This window comes from Podarcis pityusensis, assembly GCF_964106645.2.
Source record: "Podarcis pityusensis genome assembly, chromosome: 2".
NCBI classification, from domain to species: Eukaryota; Metazoa; Chordata; class Lepidosauria; order Squamata; family Lacertidae; genus Podarcis; species Podarcis pityusensis.
The window spans coordinates 107948076-107971002 of NC_138029.1; the positions used below are offsets into that span (position 1 = coordinate 107948076).

At 47.2% G+C, this 22927-nt stretch overlaps 1 protein-coding gene across 1 annotated transcript; it reads left to right on the forward strand.

The window, feature by feature from the left end:
• The first annotated feature begins 228 nt into the window (after nucleotides 1-228).
• LOC308470084 (kyphoscoliosis peptidase-like) lies at nucleotides 229-22663 on the forward strand. Its single transcript, XM_080993352.1, has 8 exons — nucleotides 229-252; nucleotides 11888-12075; nucleotides 14778-14832; nucleotides 15880-15998; nucleotides 17919-18027; nucleotides 18544-18661; nucleotides 19871-20005; nucleotides 22004-22663. The coding sequence occupies exons 3-8, from the start codon at nucleotides 14787-14789 to the stop codon at nucleotides 22143-22145; spliced, it is 669 nt and encodes a 222-aa protein (XP_080849478.1). The 5' UTR covers nucleotides 229-252; nucleotides 11888-12075; nucleotides 14778-14786; the 3' UTR covers nucleotides 22146-22663.
• The last annotated feature ends 264 nt before the right edge of the window (nucleotides 22664-22927 follow it).

Below are 22927 nucleotides of genomic sequence, written 5' to 3' on the forward strand. Positions count from 1 at the left end.
CAGCGGTGGAGCAAACCAATCGGGGGACTGGCCCAGGGGTGGGGCCAGCCGCTTGAGGGGGCGGGGCCAGCTGGGGTAGGACGTTCTGCGGGGCCTCCAAGGAATCTGTCTGCCTCCTCCCACTCGGCCGCCCTACAGCTGAGGAGGCGGCGGCGGGTGGACCATTTGGGGCAGCGCAGAGCCTCCGGGCGCCCAAGTCACTGTGCCACTCCCTGGAGAGACGCGTGGCTCGGGCACGCTGAAGACCCTGCGGTGAGTGCCGCCCGGCATTTTGTCACCCCCCTCAGTGGTGACACCCAGGGTGGCCCGCCCCCACCGCACCCCCCTTCCTCCGCCCTGGGCTGCAGGAGTTGCCGGAAGGAAGGCTCCATCCTGTCTCTCCACTCTGGATTTGTTCAGGGTTTACTCCGGAGCCTTTTCTTCTTCTGAAGATGTCCCACAAGGCAGCGGAGGTTTAGGACCAGAGTTTTCCTTCCCCTAGAAGGGCTACCTTATCGGGCTGACGAGCCCCATGTGCTCCTCGCTTCCCTTTGCAGCGGTTCTCAACCTGTGGGTCCCCAGATGTTGTTGGACTACAACTCCCATCATCCCCGAGCTCTGGCCTTGCTCGCTAGGGGTGATGAGAGTTGTAGTTCAGCATCTGGGGACCCACAGGTTGAGAAAGGCCGCTTTACAGCTTGTGCAGAAACCACCTTGACCGTGGGACTCACTCTTGGTCTCGTCCGCTCAATCTGCCAGAGCCTTGTCTTCGCCTGCAGGGGAAGTCCCTTACTCGCCAGTCTTGGGGATAACCCAGCGCCTCGGCCTGAGGGCTGTCTTGCGGGTGGGGCAGACACAGGGTGCGGCACATGCCAGAGCTGGTGCTCTTGCCTTCCAATATCTGCTGCTGCCTGAGGGAGCTGCCTCCGTCTGCCTACTGTAGGCTTGGCCCTGCTCCGTTCTTATGTGGATAGAGGGGGCAGGGAGAGATGTATTGGGGTGTGTATGTGTAGGAAACTGCTGTTTGCACGGCTGAATTGTGTTTGTTGTGCCACCATCAAACTGCTGAGGAAAGTTTGTTCCTTCTAATCCAGAGTGTTTGCTATTGCTATTGTGGAAATAGCACCGTGTTCCTCAGCTATAGCAACAGCGGATGCCCCACAGCAAGAAGGTGAGCTGACGGGGAGTGGGCGAGGGGGTAGGAAATAGGTTATAAAAAAAAACGTTCCTTGTGCAAAGTTTCATGAGTATGGGAATTCGCCTCGATTGGAGACAAAGGCCTGGCTGAGAGATTCTCCCTCTGAAAGGTTCAGGCAACACATCTTCCCAAGCGAGAATTGCTTTATTAAGATTTCCTGGACAAACATCAGACTGACAAAAAAAAATCACAGATGATTGTGATCTGAATATCTGTTGTCCCCTTGGGATCTGGCATCTCCTTATTTATTTTTACCTCCATTATTGGAGCACAAACTTGCATCATCATTATTATTTTTTAAAGAGTGCAAACCAAAAGCAGATACCACCGCTGGATTTCTCCTCCAGGAGTGTTTCTGGCTTCCTACCCTATCTATAATCCCATTACTGTTTTTAGGGTAGGATTTGCCTGGCCACTGGCCAGTTCTCCATTGGAGCATATTGACTGGTCCATGGTCACCCTGAGAGCTTCATGGCAGAGTAAGGATTTGAACCCCAGTCTCCCAGGTCCTAGTCCGACACACTAACCATTACCCCACACTGGCTTTCATAATCACCTTGTCGGCCATATACATGGTACAAATCTCTGGTTGCCAGAATGCTCTCACCTACACGCAAAGTGTAGAATTCATTACTGCTTGTCTCGTTGAGTAACCCTTGGTAAGCGTCCAGTTAAACACCGTTTAAAAGGGGCTACAAACATCTTTCTTTTTCAAATTAAAACAAATGAACAAAAAGTGAAGACTCTCCAAAAATGGAAAGATGCAGCACACCGGATAGGGTGATTAAACCTGGGTTTAACCTGGGTGTCTCTTGTGTTTATGGAACTACTTAAAAGGTGAAGGGACCCCTGACCGTTAGGTCCAGTCGCGGACGACTCGGGGGTTGCGGCGCTCATCTTGCTTTACTGGCCGAGGGAGCTGGCGTACAGCTTCTGGGTCATGTGGCCAGCATGACTAAGCCACTTCTGGCGAACCAGAGCAGTGCACGAATCCCCGCGACGGGGTGAGCTCCCATTGTTCGGTCCCTGCTCCTGCCAACCTAGCAGTTTGAAAGCACGTCAAAGTGCAAGTAGATAAATAGGTACCACTCCGGCGGGAAGGTAAACGGCGTTTCCGTACGCTGCTCTGGTTTGCCAGAAGCGGCGTAGTCATGCTGGCCACATGACCCGGAAAAACTGTCTGCGGACAAATGCTGGCTCCCTTAGCCAGTAAAGTGAGATGAGCTCTGCAACCCCAGAGTCGGCCACGACTGGACCTAATGGTCAGGGGTCCCTTTACTTTTTTACTCAGACTTGAGCTCCTGCAGAAGCTCTTCCCACTCTCAAGGCATCGACAAGGCTTTTCTCTCTTGCGAGTTCTTTTGTGTTTCGTCAGATCGGAACACTTTGAGAAGCTTTTCCTGCATTCGGTGCTGATGTTGGGCTGCTGTTTGCTGTAGGCCTTCTGAGGGATGGTGGGAACCTTGTGCTTATTTACCCCGTTGCCGTAGGTCTGTGGCTGCACTTCCACTTTATTCTTCAAGGACTTACTCAGCACAGGTGTCTGAGAGATGCTCCTCTGGGCCCTTCTTGGAGACATCTCTGGTGGCTTCCCTCAGTGTCAGGGTGCTTATTGTTTGCAGGCTTCTTCACTGAACTGGAGATGATGGCGCTCACTGCCCATATTTGGAAGATGAACCACAGGAAACGGATACAGCTGGCCCAAGAACAACAGATACAAGTCATTATTTAGCTGTTGTGGGACTCTGGCTCCCATCAGCCATTGGTCAGGGGTGATGGAGACATGGAATGTCCAACTACATTCTAAATTTGACTCCGGCTCCCATGATCCCCGACCACTGGCCATGGTGGCTGGGGCTGATGGGAGCATGGCGTCTAACAACATCTGGATGGCCACTCAGGTCACCCATCCCTGTAATTAACAAAATGGGACCTGCTCAACAACGTAAGAGTTGTGAGGTGTTAAAAACAAACAAACAAACAAACAAACAAACAAACAAACAAACAAACTGTACCACATAGGACTGCAGCCTGAAGATCAAATTTTGGGAAGCTCCCTGTGCAAAAATCTCCCTGTGAGCAGAAATTATCACAACAGGCAGAGGGCCTTCTCAGTGGTGGCCTGTGGAATGTGGAACAACTACAGTGGTACCTCGGGTTAAGTTACAGGGAACCAGCCAGAGGGCCTTCTTGGTGGTGGCGCCTGCCCTGTGGAATGCCCTCCCTTCAGGTGTCAAGGAAATAAACAGCTATCTGACTTTTATAAGACACCTGAAGGCAGCCCTGTTTAGGGAAGTTCTTAATGTTTGATGTTTTAATCTGGTTTTAATCTGTTAGGAGCCGCCCAGAGTGGCTGAGGAAACCCAGCCAGATGGGCAGGGTATGTATGCATGTAATCATCATCATCATCATCATCATCATCATTATCTTTCTCCTTGTGGCTATTTTGACCTGCAGGGCAGCATTCAAGAGCCCCCCCCACCTGCAGCAAGGTGTAGTAGAGTCTGCTCTAGTACTAGTCCCATCTCCTTTTGTTTCATAGGCCGGCCAGCCTGGTTTTGTGGCCACTTTTTGGCTGCTGGTGTCAGGGGACTGCCATCAGAACAGGGAAGGGAGGCAGAGGGGCAGTTGGGATACAGGGAACCTCTGAAAATCTTGAGAAGCAGTTCCTCTTTCTGTGGTGGGGAAAGCCACACCTCCAGTGGGGAAGAAGGGAAGGGACCAGAGGATGCTGCTGGGAGTCCCAGCGCCGCACCTTGTCAGTCTGAGGGTGGGGAAAGCCACGCCTCCTGGGTGAAGGAGGGGAAAGGGTTAGAGGATGCTGCTGGGAGCCTCGGCAACACTCCTTGCCAAGCCGGCCAGGAGGGAAGCACGCCTCCCATCGCCCACCTTGTGCAGAAGTGTAAAACGCAAGGAAGGAAGGAAAAGGCTGGGGGTGACTAAGCTCTCATGGGGAAACGACCCCTCCTGGATTCTGCTAGCGATTGAGGCAGCCATGAACTGATGGCTCTGCACTGTAAATAGTTTTGCACCAAAATAAAACCTGTTAAAGACAGGTCGGAGTCCTGCCTGGTTACTCACGAGCAACCACCACTGACATCTGATAGCTGGCCTGGCGGATGTGACGGATCACAGTTGCGTTCACCTCTCAATATCTGTTTCTATCTGCTACTAGGCACTGCAATCACAGGGTTTGCAAGGCATAAGGGGTTTAGCCTAAGGTTCAGCAGGAGCAGTCTCCCCTTCCTAAGTAAGTTTTTTTTAAAGAGAGCTTCCTTTCCTGTTGCTGTCGCTTCCTTTGAGGACTCATGGAGGAGAAGACTATCGATGGTTACTGTGGCGATCATACAGGGTCCCCGGACATTTGACAGTCGATTGACCCTGTGCCACCACTGCGATTGCTTTTTCCGCTGCCACCACCCCGTATCTCACGGGGACACACGGAGTCCAGTCAGTTGTTAACATTAACAAATAATCAAGTTTATTTTTTAAATGCAGGAACAAGCTTATGGTTACAGTTAATTTTTCTTGGCAGGTTCTTAATCTTGGTTCCTAACAACTTCAAACTGATTATCCCCAACTATCTATCTGACTCCACCCAACAATTCCTCTCACTCTCTCACAATACACTGCCTATTCCTCCCTCTTCCTTCTCCAATTCCCAAACCTCAACTGACTTTCAAAACCTCCCACTCTAACTTTTACTCCCCCCTTGCATTCCCACTGGCCAATCACATTCTCACTCATTTAACCCTTTCTTAATGACCTACCTAGGAGGCTCCGAAAGCATAGCTCCGCATTCCAGTGGCTGGATATCGCAGGAATCATGGAATTGTAAAGTTGGAAAGGACCCGGAACGTCATCCAGCCCAACCCCTGGCAATGCAGGAATCTCAACACGCGGTCCCCCATCCAGTTTGAAACCATACCAGACCCTGCTTAGCGTTGCAAACGCGCTAGTGGTTTTATCGCTGCACCAGGAGAGAGTTCCCTTGCCTTCAGGTCCTGCTTGCAGCATCCCCTCCGGAATCTGGCTGGCCACTGAGAGAGCAGGATGCTGGACTAGACAAGCCACTGGCCTGATCCAGCATTGCTCTTCTTACCTCCTTATTCCCCTTTATCATTTGCTATCTCAGCCACTTCTTCCTCCTCTGCTGTTCCCCAACCTGCAACTGCAGGAAGGGAGACTCTGAGCCTCAGGACCATTTCAGCCGGCAGGGCAAACAGCTGTATGATGGAAGAGGAGATTCATTCGCTGGCTTAGCCCCAGATCCCTTACAGCCTTTCCTACGCAGTTTAGAGCACATTTGAGAGAAACCCTAGTTTTGCAACTTCCCTCCTTCCCTCCTCACACCCACTTCGGGATCTCTCCAGCCAAAGTCACTTCTTGAAGCGGACACAGAAAGGTGGGGGACTTCTTGACTCAGGAAGTTCAATTCTTGATATCCTGGTCAAGGGAAAAGGAGAGAGAGAGGCGGGGGACATAGAGAGTGTTCTCCCCCCTTTTCCCTTCCATCATCAATAACCAGAGACCTCTAGCGGTCACACAGTTTGGGAAAAAGCATTTCTCCCCACCCGACGGCGCCACACGCAACTCTTTCCACCAGCATAGACCAGAGATTGTCTTATACGAAGTTATTTATCTTTATTTTATTTTTACATTGACTGGCAGTGGCCCTCTAAGGTTTATTCCACCTCTACCTGAAGATGCCATTGGGATTTAACCCTGGGATCCAACTACAGTGGTACCTCGGGTTACATACGCTTCAGGTTACAGACTCCGCTAACCCAGAAATATAACCTGGGGTTAAGAACTTTGCTTCAGGATGAGAACAGAAATCGTGTGTCGGCGGTGTGGCGGCAGCAGGAGGCCCCATTAGCTAAAGTGGTGCTTCAGGTTAAGAACAGTTTCAGGTTAAGAACGGACCTCCGGAATGAATTAAGTACTTAACCTGAGGTACTACTGTATCTGACTTTTAGAAGACATCTGAAGGCAGCCCTGTTTAGGGAAGTTTTTAATATTTGATGAATTATTGTATTTTAATATTTTGCTGGAAGCTGCCCAGAGTGGCTGGGGAAACCCAGCCAGGTGGGTGGGGAATGAATGAATGAATAAATAAATAAATAAATATTATTATTCAGCAGGCCAAGCAGATGTGGAATCTGGGGCTTAATCTAGCCCATGTTTCAATGCTCTCCAACTTAACTTTCTATGCCAGTGTTCAGTACAGCAAGTAGCGAAGGAAAAATGTGTGCCTCTGAGCATGTGCAGATCGTTCTTGGGGTATCCACAAATGGGGCTTCAGATGAGAATGGCAGTGCTTCCCAGCAGGCTTAAGTGTGGACACTATTTACCCCCCCCCCCATTAACCATGGGGTGAACCACCTTTATTCGTTGCTCTTGGTGCTGAAGAATTCTGTGTAGCAGGAAAGTGTGCATATTCCGAGAGAAACTGCCCTAGTAAAAGAAATGTATGCATTTGATCCAGTTATGATAATAATAATAAGACAGGGGCAGGAACGTGATTAGGGTCTGAATCCAGGTCACAGGTCACAGGCTCACGCTATTCATATCTTAAATGTGCCCTTAAGACAGGATTTGGAAGCAAAGAGACAATGGGGAGGCTCCCCATTTCCTTAAACCTTGCAGAGAAATATTTGAGGTCATTTGGGAGCGACAAAATGGTTTCAGGACTTTTTCCTGTACAGTGGTACCTCTGGATGCGAACTGGATCCGTTCCAGAGCCCCGTTCGCATCCTGAAGTAAACCCAACTCACGTCTGCGTGTGCGCGGGGCGCGATTCGCCACTTCCGCGCATGCGCGTGACGTCATTTTCATCGTCTGCACATGCGCGAGAAGCGAAACCCAGAAGTAACGTGATCCATTACTCAACCTGAAGCAACTTCAACCTGAGATATGACTGTACTGTTTCAGATACGCGGTTTATATATTTATGTATGTGTTTTCTTGGTGCGTTTATTTTATATCTTAGACCTTATAATTCTCATAACAGGACTGCCCAGTTGTGGCTGACGCACCATCAGTTGTGGCCTCCAAATAAATAGCTTTCCCTGCTGCTGTGTTGTGGATACATATGCCATCAAAACCTGGAAATTCTGTGGACCTCCCAACATTTTACAGCCCATTTGCATTGCCTTAATTCATGCTAGCTAAGGAAAGGCAGGTTATTGTGGGAGAAGGACAGGATCATGGAGTTACAGGGAAGAGAAGCTGACAAGGCCGTCCTTGTGATGCTCATGGTGCCAGCAGATGGCTCGCTATTATCTTCCACGAAATGCTGCAACCTTGGGATTGTTTTCTATCCTCTAGTACAGATTCTCAGAAGATGGCTTAATTGCCATCACAGTTCCCAGAAGGGGCACCCTGTAATTTCTGACACCCTAGTAGAACACCCTCTAATTTTAAAGCACGGCATCATTTGTTCTGCCATCGAGTTATACGCCGTCTTCCACCCCTAATATTCATAGCTACAGCCCCCTTTTCCAATTATCCTGTTTTGTTTAATTAACCTAATGACTTGAACGCTGAGCCGATTAACTGGGCGTTCACCATACAAGTTTGCTGAACGGGCTTTGTTAACTTCTTCAGTAAGGCTCTTTTGCAGACTCAAAACAACAGGTTAACCACACATCCATAAATGAGAATGAAGGTGACCACAAGAACAAGCTCAAGGGTGTAGTCTTGGCTCCAACCCATAATATCTGGAGATAATCTGTAGTAGTCAACTAAGTTTTACTCAGAGTAGACCTGTTGAAATCGGTAAGACCCAATTTAGTCATGCTCATTAATTTCAACGGATCTGCTCTGAGGAAAAGCTGGGCCCCACCTGGACTATACATTTAAAGCAGTGTTATACCACTTTTGGGACGCGAGTGGCGCTGTGGGTTAAACCACAGAGCCTAGGACTTGCCAATTAGAAGGTCGGCGGTTCAAATCCCCGCGACGGGGTGAGCTCCCGTTGCTCAGTCCCTGCTCTTGCCAACCTAGCAGTTCGAAAGCACATCAAAGTGCAAGTAGATAAATAGGTACCGCTCCGGCGGGAAGGTAAACGGCGTTTCCATGTGCTACTCTGGTTTGCCACAAGTGGCTTAGTCATGCTGGCTACATGACCCGGAAGCTGTACGCCGGCTCCCTCAGCCAATAAAGTGAGATGAGCGCCGCAACCCCAGAGTCGGCCACGACTGGACCTAATGGTCAGGGGTCCCTTTACCTTTACCTTTATACCACTTTAAACAGTCATGGTGTCCCCCAAAGTACTGTTGCACGACACCCCAATCTCTGAGCGGCACAGAATTCCAGGGGTTCCAGGTGCTTATCCAGGGTTTGGGTTCCTTGGAATGAGGGACAGTGAAGAGTGCGGTGCCTTAATGATTCATGGCTTATTTTAAGGTTACCAGATTTTTTTCAAAGAATTAAAAAATTATTAAAAAGAAAAGAAGAAGTAATATCTTCTCTTCTGTGGTCTCCTCTGTCGCACAGCCTTCCTCTGGGCCCTGGCCTGCTCTCTTGGAGCGCTAGCCGCCACAGAGTAGCCTCGGGTCGGGCCTGGGTTCGGTCACATGTCCTTGCCCTCCCAGTGCACTCCTACCTCTCCTCCTCAGTGGCGGCGGTAGCGGCGCAACCAGATCGGGGCTCCCTTCTTTTTTCTCCTTCCTCTTTCTCTCTCTTCCTTCTTCTTCTCCTCTCCTCCTTCTCCCTGCATTGGCTCCGGGGTTTTTCCTGGCCCTGGAGCGCTACTGGGCAGTCAGCCGGGTGGCCAGGAGCTCTCGCTCCCGGCTCAATTTGGGTCACGGACGGAAGTCAGCAGTTCCCCCAGTTGACGCGCCAGGCGTCCCCAGTTCCCCCTTGGCCGTGGCAGCGGCAGTCTCAGCAGCCCGGATCCAGCCTAGTAGTGCAGTTGGCCCTGGCTGGCTTCAGGAGCTGCTGGCTGCTGTGGCGCCCGCCATTTTGCCTCACCAGAAGTCCCCATATGATGCGTCTTGTGCTGTTGAACCAATCACGCAACATTCATTCCCTACTAATAAATCTACAACACTTAAAATATTAATCCAGGGAAATTAAATGAAATCCGGGGACATTCCGGGGACGGATTTTGTCCGGGGACAGATTTGTAAATCTGTGGACTGTCTCCGGGAAACGGGGATGTCCGCTAACCATAGTTTATTTACACATATACAGTGGTACCTCAGGTTACATACACTTCAGGTTACATATGCTTCAGGTTACAGACTCCGCTAACCCAGAAATAGTGCTTCAGGTTAAGAACTTTGCTTCAGGAAGAGAACAGAAATTGTGCTTCGGCAGTGCGGCGGCAGCAGGAGGCCCCATTAGCTAAAGTGGTGATTCAGGTTAAGAACAGTTTCAGGTTAAGAACGGACCTCCAGAATGAATTAAGTACTTAACCTGAGGTACCACTGTATACGGGACGCGGGTGGCGTTGTGGGTTAAACCACAGAGACTAGGACTTGCCGATCAGAAGGTTGGCAGTTCGAATACCCGCGACGGGGTGAGCTCCTGTTGCTCGGTCCCTCCTCCTGCCAACCTAGCAGTTCAAAAGCACGTCAAAGTGCAAGTAGATAAATAGGTACCGCTCCGGCGGGAAGGTAAACGGCGTTTCCGTGCGCTGCTCTGGTTCGCCAGAAGCGGCTTAGTCATGCTGGCCACATGACCCGGAAGCCGTACGCCGGCTCCCTTGGCCAGTAAAGCGAGATGAGCGCCACAACCCCAGAGTTGGCCATGACTGGACCTAATGGTCAGCCCTGTGTTGATCTTTCTTCAGTGTTGGAATGACGCTCTCAGGGTGTCATTCCAACACTGAAGAAAGATCAACGCAGGTCAGCACAAGAAGGGCAGACTGGGAAGCTTGGAGGTTCCTCTCTCTTCCTAAGCATTCTCATGCAGATGCAAGAGCCGAGAGTGCTCACTAGAAGGACAGATCCTGAAGTTGAGGCTCCAATACCTTGGCCACCTCATGAGAAGAGAAGACTCCCTGGAAAAGACCCTGGTGTTGGGAAAGATGGAGGGCACAAGGAGAAGGGGATGATAGAGGACAAGATGGTTGGACAGTGTTCTTGAAGCTACGAACATGAGTTTGACCAAACTGCGGGAGGCAGTGGAAGACAGGAGTGCCTGGCGTGCTCTGGTCCATGGGGTCACGAAGAGTCGGACACGACTAAACAACTAAACAACAGCAGCAACATATATAATAAATGTTCATAAATGTACCAATGTCTGGGGTAGCACAGGAAGACCTTCCTGAAATCATTTTGACTCCCTGAAACCATTTTGACTCCCAAACTGACCAAATGTTTTCTCTGTAAGCAGGGAGGGGTGGGGGTAACTTTCCCATTGTCTCAGGAAGTGGGTGATCACCATTTCAGAGGAATGGCCAGACTACCAGGAGAGGCAATCAGATAAGGCATTATCAGAAAACCCTCCAGACAGGAAAAACAACACTCAAATTTCTGTTGTAGACTGCCTTTTCTGTGATGTAGGTATGATGTTTGTGTGGGGTGGTCTTGGGTTACGCCCTTTCTATGATGTATGTATAATGTATGGAGGGGTGGTCTTGAGCTCCAGGGCAGGGAATTTAAAATGTCTGTATAAGGGCAGGCACAACTTTGTTTGGGGTCCTCCTCCTTTCCTGCGTGTGAGGGGAGCACCCTGTTGCAAGAGATCAATAAAGATCTTACTAGCTGCTTTGCTTCTCAATATTCTCTGGTTGGCCTCTGTTATTTTCTCCTACCAATAGGGAACCCACGTAAGGACTCTATATGGGCTCTTGGATACCCCATAAGGGAAGAAGGGCAGATTTTGTTTACAACAAAGCTAAACAAGCTAGAGCTTCAGGCCCCACCATCTTGGGGCCCCCCAAAAAAAATTAAAGGAAAAAAACACCTGGATGTACATTTCCAAAATATAAGATAAAAAACAAATAAAATAAAACCAGAACACAGCAACAGTGTTTTGTGTTGTGCAAGCTCCTATTTGTTATGTGCAAATGGCTTTAGATACCTATTAGGTCCATAAATTACGATATGGCATTTATTCAACACAAAAAATGGTGACAATTTGTTGTTGACAAAGGACAGCTGGACATATAAAGGGCCCCATTACCTTCAGTAGCTTAGGGCCTCATCAAACCTGAATCCTGCCCTGCACCCACACACCCACACCCTTATGTAAAAACAAAACAAGGACACGGGAATGTAGACTATGAATGACAACAATCTATCTGGGAGAAGTTAATAATATTATGCCTGGCAATGCAGAAAAGCGGATGGAGGAAAGTTTTTCTGCCCCTCTCATAACACGACAACTTGTGAACACCAACGAAGCTGGAAGATGGATTCAAAGTTAACAGAAGATTCTGTTGGAAGATTCAGGAGACATAAAAGAAAATACTTATTTATGCACCATACAATTTACTGTGGAACTTGCTCCCACAGGATACAGTGATGGCCCCCAATTTGGATGACTTTAAAAGAGGATGAGACATATTCAGGGAGGAGAGGTATTTTGGGGGCTTTGAGCCACGATGGCTAGGCTTTGCCTTCACATTTGAGACACTTGCTGTATCTGTTGTTCCCCACGCAGGGAACTTGGACGCACTCCAGCGCTGCTCTGCAAAACCTTCTGTTTTGACTTCATGGGTGTATTTGCTGCTAACGCTTATCCTCTAACGCCAAGGTCTCAAGGAGGGATTGGTGGTGATGGTAAGCTGAGATCAAGCCACGCTCCTCCCTCCTCTCTTCACTTTCGCTCTTCATTCCCGGCTGGAAGCACTCCCGGCTGTTCCTCCTGCTGCGTTGGTGCTTTTTCTCCGAAGTTGAGAAACAATCACCTGGACGTCTCCGCTGAGCATCTACTACGAAGAGGTAAGCAGAGCATCTTTAATTCGTTTCTGTTTCTTAGAAAGAGGGTTTGGGAAAAGAAAGAGACAGTTGGGTCCAGGAACTGTCTTATGATTAGTAACTGCTAAGTTTTGCAGGCTGGAATTCTAAGATAGTCAGCAGGCAGGAGTTCGTTCCAGGATCAATCCCTGGAGGTAACTTGGCAGGCCGTAGAGCAACAATTTAGCATACCTCTCTACAGTGGTACCTCGGGTTACATACGCTTCAGGTTACAGACTCCGCTAACCAGAAATAGTGCTTCAGGTTAAGAACTTTGATTCAGGATGAGAACAGAAATCGTTCTCCAGCGGTCCCATTAGCTAAAGTGGTGCTTCAGGTTAAGAACAGTTTCAGGTTAAGAACAGACCTCCGGAACGAATTAAGTACTTAACCCGAGTTACCACTGTATTTCATGAGGTCAATGTGAGCAAGTGAAATGTTGAGGGCTAGTAACTTGCAGGCTTTTTTTTTTGCTAAGCTACAGTAGACACCAGACCAGGGTGGATTTGATTTAAATCACAATTTAAATCACTAGTCAGTAAGACTTGATTTAAATCATATTTTTTTACAGAAAGACTCATTCTTGCTGGTATAATTTTAACATTTACAACCAGATGAAGGTTTCATTTTTGGAATAATACATTTTCACAGTAGTTTTTACAGTTATATCAAAAATTAGTGATTTGGTTATACTATTAGAAATACAAAGACAGGTAATTATGAAATTATTGTTTATATTTGGGCAACTTTTCTGCTGTACTTTATTGGAAGGAGAAAAAAAACCATTTCTTTAATAAGAATTTAAACAAATTATTTAACTAAAACAATAACATTATAGCATATGTATCCATGTTTGTTAACTGATGTGGTTAAACGATTTAAAAAAAACAAAACTTAGACTGAGTTTTAGCACACATGAAAAACTTAAAATAAATCCTTATTTCCTGATGAATAGCCTTTGGACTATACAGTGGTACTTCGGGTTACAGACGCTTCAGGTTACAGACTCTGCTAACCCAGAAATAGTACCTCGGGTTAAGAACTTTGCGTCAGGATGAGAACAGAAATTGTGCAGTTGCGGCGCGGCGGCAGCAGGAGGCACCATAGGCTAAAGTGGTATCTCAGGTTAAGAACAGTTTCAGGTAAAGAACGGACCTCCAGAACAAATTAAGTTCTTAACCCGAGGTACCACTGTAATGTAATTTAAATAGAAAACTATCTTTAGAAAGATTTTTCCTCCAAAAGCATTTTATTTTAAAAATCCGATTTAAATTTTAAAAATCTGATTTAAATAAAAAAAAATCCAATTTAAATAAAAAAGCCTGATTTAATTTTTTTTAAAAAAATCATTGATTTTTATCCACCCTGCACCAGACAGTGGCTGAATGGATCTGAATGCATAGAGAACACACAGACAGACAGGCAAACCACTTTCCTAACTATATAGCAGATACATACATGGGATGTGCTTCAAGAGGCGCTGTTTTCCCCTCAGTGAATGTGGGTGCTGGATGTGAGCCAATGTATATAATCATAGAACTGCAGAGTCCAACCCTCTACAGTGCAAGAATATGCAGCTGTCGCGTATGGGGATCGGGCCTGTGACATTGGTGTCATCAGCACGACACTGTAACCAACTGAGCTGCAAGGTTTCCCTGAAGCATCAGTTAAAATTCTTATGAAATAAATAAAATAAAGAAATTAAGGGCATCTATGAATGTCACACTGGTGTAAGAGCAACATATCGGGGATGGGGAATCTGTGGCTATGTAGAGATCGTTCCCCCGTCAGTCCCAGTCAGCATGGCCAATATATGCTTTAGTGAGGTAAAGGGACCCCTGACCATTAGGTCCAGTTGTGACCGACTCTGGGGTTGTGGCGAGTCAGTGGAAGAAGACTGGAAAACGTTTAAAGACTATTTACAGAAATACTGTAAAATTAATGAATGTTAGAAAAATGTTGGAATGAAGTTATATGGCTTTAGTAGAAATGTTATAAGGAATTAAGTATAAATAGATTAATAGAGAATTAAAGGGAAAAATAAGGTTAGAATGTGTTAAGATAATTATAGGATAGAAAACAGAGGAAGATGGAAAGGAATTGCTGAAACAATTAACAGAAGTGGAATACAAAAAGGGAGGTGTGAGGAGGTCGTGGAAATAAGTGAATGAAAGATAAGATATTGAAATTGTTTGATGTGTTTAATTGTTTTTGTTTTGTTTTGTTAGTTTAATGTGTTAGTGTTATGTAGTGTTTTTGTATTGTATTGTATTTTTTTTGTAGTGTTTAAATTGTTGGAAAAGTAATAAATATTATTTTCAAAAAAAAGACTCTGGGGTTGTGGCGCTCATCTCACTTTATTGGCCGCGGGAGCCAGCGTACAGCTTCCGGGTCACGTGGCCAGCATGACCAAGCCGCTTCTGGTGAAATAGAGCAGCGCACGGAAACGCTGTTTACCTTCCCGCCGGAGCAGTACCTATTTATCTAATTGCACTTTGATGTGCTTTTGAACTGCTAGGTGGGCAGGAGCAGGGCTGAGCAACGGGAGCTCACCCCATCACGGGGATTCGAACCGCCGACCTTCTGATCGGCAAGTCCTAGGCTCTGTGGTTTAGCCCACAGCGCCACCCGTGTCCCTGTTAATATATGCTTTAATGTACATCTATTATCTCATCTCAATTCTGTAGGTTTCCAAGATGGGAGAAGGACAAGGATCAACGCAGCCTCCGGAAAATCTGAATAGTAAATATCAGTTCTTTCGCAGAACCACAGAATTGTAGAATTGGAAGGGGTCCCGAGGGTCATCTAGTCCAACCCCCTGCAATGGCAGGAATCTCAACTAAACCATCCATGACTGATGACCATCCAACCTCTGCTTAAAAACCTCCGAGGAAGGAGGACTTTCTGAGGGAGTCGGTTCCACTGTTGAACAGATGTTGCCATCAGAGTGTTATTCCTGATGTTTAGTCAGAATCCCCTTTGTTATGGTTATATGTGGCCACTGACCTGTATTTCAAATGTAGGGAACTATGGGCCCTCCAGATATTGTTGGGCTGTCAGCTCCAGCAAGCAAAGCCAGCGGCAAAGGATTAAGGGACTTGTGGTTCAGTAGCATCTGGAGGCCCAAAGATCCCACAAACTTGCTGTATATCAAAGTTAGCCTGCTCTCCTCTGGTGTGCTGCAGGTCTCTGTCCTATCACCGGTGTTAGGGGAATGGGGACAGTTTTACCCTCACCTATCAGCCCAGTTCCCATCACTTGTTACGTTGCCATTATAGTTCTCGAAATAAGCCTACAGTTTATGTTCTGAAGAACGGATATTGGAGGTGGGTGCAATGGCCTTTGCTGCTGGGGTGGAGTTTCTCTAAAGAGGTAGCAACTATTGCAGGAGGATGTGAAAACCATGCCACTCCCGTCGCAAGTTCTGTCTACATGTGTCCAGGAAATGGAATACAGTGGTACCTCGGAAGTTGAACGGAATCCATTCCGGAAGTCCGTTTGACTTCCAAAACGTTTGGAAACAAAGGCCCGGCTTCCGATTGGCTGCAGGAAGCTCCTGCAGCCAATCAGAAGTCACAGAAGTCGCCTCAGACGTCCGGGTTCCAAAGAACATTCACAAACCGGAACACTCACTTCCGGGTTTGCGGTGTTCAGCAGCCAAAATGTTCGACTCGCAAGGTGTTTGGGATCCAAGGTACAATTGTATTCTTGTTAGATCAGATCAAAATCCTGTTTGCTCCAGCACTGTCTCCTTCTCTCACTTCTTCTCTTTTTCTGCCGGACTTGTAGGACTTTCTCGACTGAATATTTCATGTTTGTTCATACTTTGTCCATGGGTTGAACGCGATAAGAAATCAATGCCGATAGACTTGGCAGAGTTTAAGGAACTGGATGCCTACGCACAGAAGGTTTGCTTTCTCTTCTTGTGATATGTTCAGTGTAGAATAATAGTCCAGCAAATAATCTGCTAGGATGCTCAGGTTTTCAATGGGCATTTGGAATTTGAGAGTACTTTCAAGTAACCACTCCTGATAGGAGGCAACTTATTCTGTCCACATTGAATAACAAACATCGTAAGTCACAATACGGTGCTCCCATTTTCTGCATGGTTAACATAAAAAGTGCCTATACACGAAGGCTGCAAACACCGCCCCCCCCCCAGAATCCCGCAACTGTTGTTTATCCCTCATAGAGCTAAGATTCGCAGCACCCCTTAACTATGGTTCACAGGATTATTTTAGGGCGGGGCTTGTGCATTAATTGTACAGTATGGTGTGGAGTATGCAGTTATACAGTGGTACCTCAGGTTACATACGCTTCAGGTTACAGACTCCACTAACCCAGAAATAGTACATCAAGTTAAGAAATTTACCTCAGAATGAGAACGGAAATCATCCACGAACACCTTCCTTGTTCTCTTAAAATGACAATGGCACCCACTTAAGAGGTGCTGGAACTGAATTCCTGTGAGTTCTGGCTGAAAAAAGACTCAAAAGTCAGGTGAGAATCAACAACCGTGGTTGTGACTCAGTGCTGATTCCCCAATCCTGCTAGGGCTGACTAAGTAGCCAGGGCAGTGCCGGATTTACATATAAGCTAAACAAGCTATAGCTTAGGGCCCCACTTTCTTAGGGGTCTCCAAAACATTTAAAAGAAAAAAAAAACACACACCTGGATATACATTTCCAAAATATAAGATAAAAAAACAAATAAAATAAATCCTACATACAGCAACAGTGTTTTGTGTTGTGTAGGCTCCTGTGATGCAAGTAATGGGCCCTGACTGCTAGCCTGCTCCCTAAAATATCACTGGTTTGCTCATTTCTATATATAGGGGACAGTGGTACCTCGGGTTACATACGCTTCAGGTTACATACACTTCAGGTTACAGACTCCGCTAACCCAGAATTAGTACCTCGGGTTAAGAACTTTGCTTCAGGATGAGAACAGAAATCGTGCTCTGGCGGTGCGGCGGCAGTGGGAGGCCCCATTAGCTAAAGTGGTCCTTCAGGTTAAGAACGGACCTCCAGAACAAATTAAGTACTTAACCCGAGGTACCACTGTACCTACATTCTGCATGGACTGGTTGCATGACAACATGTGCAAATGGCTTTAGATACCCATTAGGTCCATAAATTACCCTATATTCAACACAAAAAACAGCGACAATTTGTTGTTGACAAAGGACAGCTGGACATATAAAGGGCCCCATTACCTTCAGTAGCTTAGGGCCTCATCAAACCTGAATCCGGCCCTGAGCCAGGTCTGCCTCAGCCCTTCACCCTCCTTGCCCCACAAATGCCCCCCCCCCCACGTATGCCATTGCCCACCCACAGGTAGAATGGGGAGTTGCGTACCAGGGGAGGGATGATGGCACCCCTCCACCAGCGGAAGCTGACAGGGCTGGCTGGCTGAATGCTTCCCCACAATCCAACACATGCACAACCCAGACATCACAAAGGGGATTTGGATCGCAGCTGAAGATTGTGGACACAGTATTAACACTGGAAAATTGAAAGGTTAATCATGCTTCTCCCTTCAGAATTATTTTTACCGAGGGGTAAGTTTTTGGCAAATTTAATAATTGATTGATTGATTGATTGATTGTTCAGCTCAAGCACACACACTTAATCGTCTGTGCAATCCTGCGCATTTTGACTCAGAAGGAAGCTCCACTGAATTCAATAGCACCGAGCGTCTTGTAAGTGCCTGTACAATTGCACCCTAAATTTTCTTTAAACAAGTGGAAGCCTTAGATAGAAGGAAGGAACTGAGTACCGCTCCTCCATATTAACTGCTACCAAATCTATTTCCCTTTTGTGAAACAGGTGGATGTCAAGGATACTGTGGAAAACCTGGTGAGCGTCTTGCTCCAAAAAGCCCACAGTGACCTGGAGAAAGTCCGAGCCTTTTGGGTGTGGATTTGCCATCATATTGGTAGGTGGAGGTGCCACCTTATGCATTCTGGCATTCTTTTGCCTCTGACAACTGCCCACAAGTCCCCATCCCTTACCTAACTGTAGATAAAAGTCAATGCTCTACAACACAAGCAGCAAAGCTGTGTGCTGGTGGCTGCTGCTTCTTTTATTTGGATAATCTGCAGTTAGGCTTGTATACACCATGCCTTTAAAGCACATTCAAAGCACATTCTTTCCCCTCAAAAGAATTACGGGCACTGTGGTTTGTTAAGGGTAGCTGGGAATAGTACCTCTGTGAGGCGTAAACTATAGCGCCCAGAATGCTTTGAGGGAAAGAATGTGCTTCAGATGTGCTTTAAAGGTATTGCGTGCGCATAGATGAAGACACAATGAAATAGCTTTTCAATAACTCCCCGCCTGACTAGGTTGCTTCAGCTGTTTTTTAAAACCTGGTGTCCCTGCCTGTTGCGGCCCCTTTTTCATTGTGCGTTGCAAACTTTGGGGTGACATTTCACAAATGTCTTTATTTCTTCAGAATATGATGAGGAAGGCTGCCGTGACAGAGAGAAGCTGGCTTTAAAGCCAGCCGATGTCCTTCGGTCAGGAAAGACTATTTGTTCTGGATATTCTCTACTCTTTGCAAAGATGTGCAGGTAACTCTTTTGGCCTCAGCCATCATGGCAAACAGCTGTTACTTGGCAGGGACGACGGGAGATCTGCAGAGCCACAGGTTCCCCACCCCAGTACCAAACTATGAATGCTCCTGAAGGAAACTTTTGATATATCACTTGAGAGCTCACTTGGTTAGAGCGTTGTGATGATAACGCCAGGATTGCAGGTTTGATCGCTGTATGGTAGGGCTGCCATATGTTTGCAATTTCCCGGATATTGCCAGCATTCATCCATCGGAAATGGCGTCCGGGTGAATTTTTGGGAAGTCGGTTTAAAATGTCTGGGGAAACCCTGTTGCATGGCAGCCCATAGTGTTGATTATTTGGAGATTTTCCCAAAAAAGCTGAACAACTTTGCCCCCCAACCCTACCATATGGGACAACTGCATATTCCCAGACTAGAAGAAAGCATATATTCACTGGAAATCCTGCTTGGTCCCTCCCCACCAAACACTGCATGTACATTTTAAAACCCCTTCTTGCTGCCTGAAAAGATTCCTCTCTCCTTCTTTTCAAAATATAAGCCGATTCTGCTTATAACATGAATTTATACGCCAGTGCAACATACAAACTACCATGCCTTTATAGCAGGAGTGAGGACCTTGGGCCTTCCAGGTGTTGCTTAGCTACAAGTCCCATCAGCCCTAGCAAGCTTGACCAATGGCAACGTCTGGAGAGCCAAAGATTCCCCCTACCTGTGATTCGCAAATGAACGAGACAGGCTGCAGCCACAATTGGGCCTGTTAGCACTTACTGAGCCATGGCTTTTCTGCAAAGGAAAGTACAGTGGTACCTTGGGTTACATACGCTTCAGGTTACACACTCCGCTAACCCAGAAATAGTACCTCGAGTTAAGAATTTTGCTTCAGGATATGAACAGAAATCGGGCTCCGGCGGCGCGGCAGCAGCAGGAGGCCCCATAAGCTAAAGTGGTTCTTCAGGTTAAGAACAGTTTCAGGTTAAGTACGGACCTCCGGAACGAATTAAGTACTTAACCTGAGGTACCACTGTAGTGGTCTCGTGCGGAACTTCTGTTTTCTCCATAAAAATCCCACTCTCCACATCTCTGTTGTGGAACAAAATGAAGGATGGCCATTCCAGTCCAATAAAACAAAACAAAACAAAAGCAATGAAAGGAGCCAGTCCCCTTGGCAACAAGGGTGTTCCTGAATACCTTTCTTTCCCCCTCAGTCTTGCAGGGATACGGTGTAGGTATTTGGTCGGCAGAACAAGGAACATGAAGAGGCATGCCTGGAATGCTGTTTATCTTGATGGAAAGTGGCATCTTCTGGACTGCACATGGGGAAGATGCGGGGTCCTTGGCAGGTACGTTGCGGGGAAATAGAAAGCCATTCATAGTGTGGGGCACAATGATGTAACCTGGTTGACTTCCTTTGTTTTCATGGGTTTTCTGTTTGGCTTGGTCCACTTCTTGGGGTTTGTGATTGGATGGCCCCAGGGCTGACCATTATAAGTAAAGGTAAAGGGACCCCTGACCATTAGGTCCAGTCGTGTCTGACTCTGGGGTTGCAGCGTTCATCTCACTTTACTGGCCGAGGGAGCCGGCGTACAGCTTCCGGGTTATGTGGCCAGCAGGACTAAGCCGCTTCTGGCGAACCAGAGCAGCGCACGGAAATGCCGTTTACCTTCCCGCCGGAGTGGTACCTATTTATCTACTTGCACTTTGACGTGCTTTCGAACTGCTAGGGACATGGGTGGAGCTGTGGGTTAAACCACAGAGCCTAGGACTTGCTGATCAGAAGGTCGGCGGTTTGAATCCCCGCGACGGGGTGAGCTCCCGTTGCTCGGTCCCTGACCATTATAAGCTGGTGGAATAAGAATTAATGTATTTTTTGCTCTATAAGACGCACCCCGACCATAAGACGCACCTAGTTTTTAGAGGAGGAAAACAAGGGGGAAAAATATTTTGAATCAAATGTTGTTGAAGAGGAAGGAGGAGGGAGGATCAGGCTAAGGATTAGGCCGGTCCGCCTGCCCCTTTGGGGAAGCTGGATCTGCTGGCCTCCTAGCAGCGTTGTCCCTGTTGTGGGGATCGGAGGAGGCAGGCGAGACGAAGCAACACTCTTCAGCAAAGCGGGAGGAGGAAAGGAAGGGAGCCCTTACGGAGCCCCTTCCTTTCCTCCTCCCGCTACGCTGAAGAGGCGCTGCTCTGCTCTGCTGAAGCCAGCAGAGCAAGAGGGAGAGCTGCACAGCGCCTCTTGGTCTGCTGGCTTCCCAGCGAAGCAGGACGAGGGACGGAAGGGGCTCCGTAAAGGCTCCCTTCCGTCCCTCATCGTGCATCGCTGTGAAGGCAGCGCAGCAAGAGGCGTTGCGCAGCTCTCGCTCTTGCTCTGCTGGCTTCAGCGATAGCTGCGCAGCCTGCATTCACCCCATAAGCCGCACATACATTTCCCCTTACTTTTTAGGAGGTAAAAAGTGTGTCTTATAGAGCGAAAAATACGGTAAGCCATTGGCATGGAGCGTCACAGTGGTGGGGGAAACAAGGGAACTCCATCACCACCTATCCTCTCAAATGGTTCATTTGAGTATGTTGGGCTATGCATGCAAGATTTCCTCGACCTAGTGCCCTGCAGCTGTTTTCAACTCCCATCACCCAGTGCCGGATTTATATATGAGCTAAACAAGCTATAGTTTAGGGCCCCACTCTCTTGGGGGCCTCCCAAAAATATAAAGGAAACAAAAACTGGACGTACATTTCCAAGATACAAGATTAAAAAAAAAGAATAAAACCTACATACAGCAACAGTGTTTTGTTTTGTTTTGTGTGGGCGCCTATGATGTAATTAACGGGCACCGCCTGCTAGCCTGCTCCCTAAAATATCACTGGTTCGCTCATTTCTATATACAGCTGGACATATAAAGGGCCCCATTACCTTCAGTAGCTTAGGGCCTCATCAAACCTAAATCTGGCCCTGCCATCACCCCTGACCATTGGACGTGCTAGCTGGGATTGATGGGATACAGAGTTCAGTATCATCTGGAAGGAATCAGAAGGCTAGTTTAGAGTGTCACCCAAAGCCTAAACTGTGGCTAACGTTGACTATGGTTTGTTTAAACCAGCTAGCTTGATACGCCATGGTTTGAATTTGTCAGTCCATCCGATGTGGGCGAGAAGAGAAGTTGTAGGTGCTTGAACCCAGGAGCTAGTTTCCAAACCTTTCATAGCCAAGAGAGGGAGGAGGTGGGGGAAAGTGGGAGCCTGGGGCTCACGTTGGTTCATTCTCAGCATGCTAAACTGTGGTTTCACTTGCCATCTGAACTGGGCCTGTAAGCATTCTAACACTGCTCTTTGTCCTTTTGCAGATGCAACGACTACTACTTCCTTACGCATCCTGTTCTGTTTGTTGAGAATCACCTCCCGGATGACCCCAAGTGGCTGCTTCTCAAACAGATAATGATGTGTGCAGCGGTTGCATTTATTTCCAAAAGAAAGGCGCAAAATTAAGTACAGTGGATGCTTGGGTTGCGAACGTGATCTGTGTTGGACGCACGTTCGCAACCCGCAGCACTCACAACCCGCGTCTGCACATGCGCAGGTTGCGATTTGACACTTCTGCGCATGCGCAAAGCGCAATTTAGCGCATGCGCGACCGCCGAAACCCAGAAGTAACCCATTCCGGTACTTCCAGGTTTCAGCAGTCTGCTACCCAAAAAAACGCAACCTGAAGCGTCTGTAATGACTGAATACAGGTATCCAATATACAGGTATGACTGTATATTGGAAATCCTCATATAAATTTCCGATGCTCTTGAAGAAAAGCCCTGTGCTTCGCTGGATCATAGGTCAACAAATAGGTGACAGAAGCAACATTCTAGGCTTTTGATGGGGATCTTTTTACTCTTTAAAATCAAGGTGTGTTTGTACTGTCCGATTTGCTGCCCTCTTATACTTGTAAATCTTACTGTCTGAAAATATAATCCTTTCATTTTCATTTCATGCAATAAACCAATTTTTCTGTCTTCCTCTTGTGTGTGAACTTATTGAGACATAACATTAAGGATAAGCATGAATTCGTAACAGACACGTGTTTAACTCCAGTAAAAGATCCTAAAACTCTTGGGAGTGTGCACAGAAATATGTGTGCATGGTCGACATGCGTACAGGTCCAGATACACATTTCGTAGCAGTATGTTTTCCTGAAATTATTACGAGCCTTTTAGTATGAAGGTGACATTTTCTGCCTCCCACCCCCTCCCAAACTGCTTTCTGTCGCATGAAGAAAACAT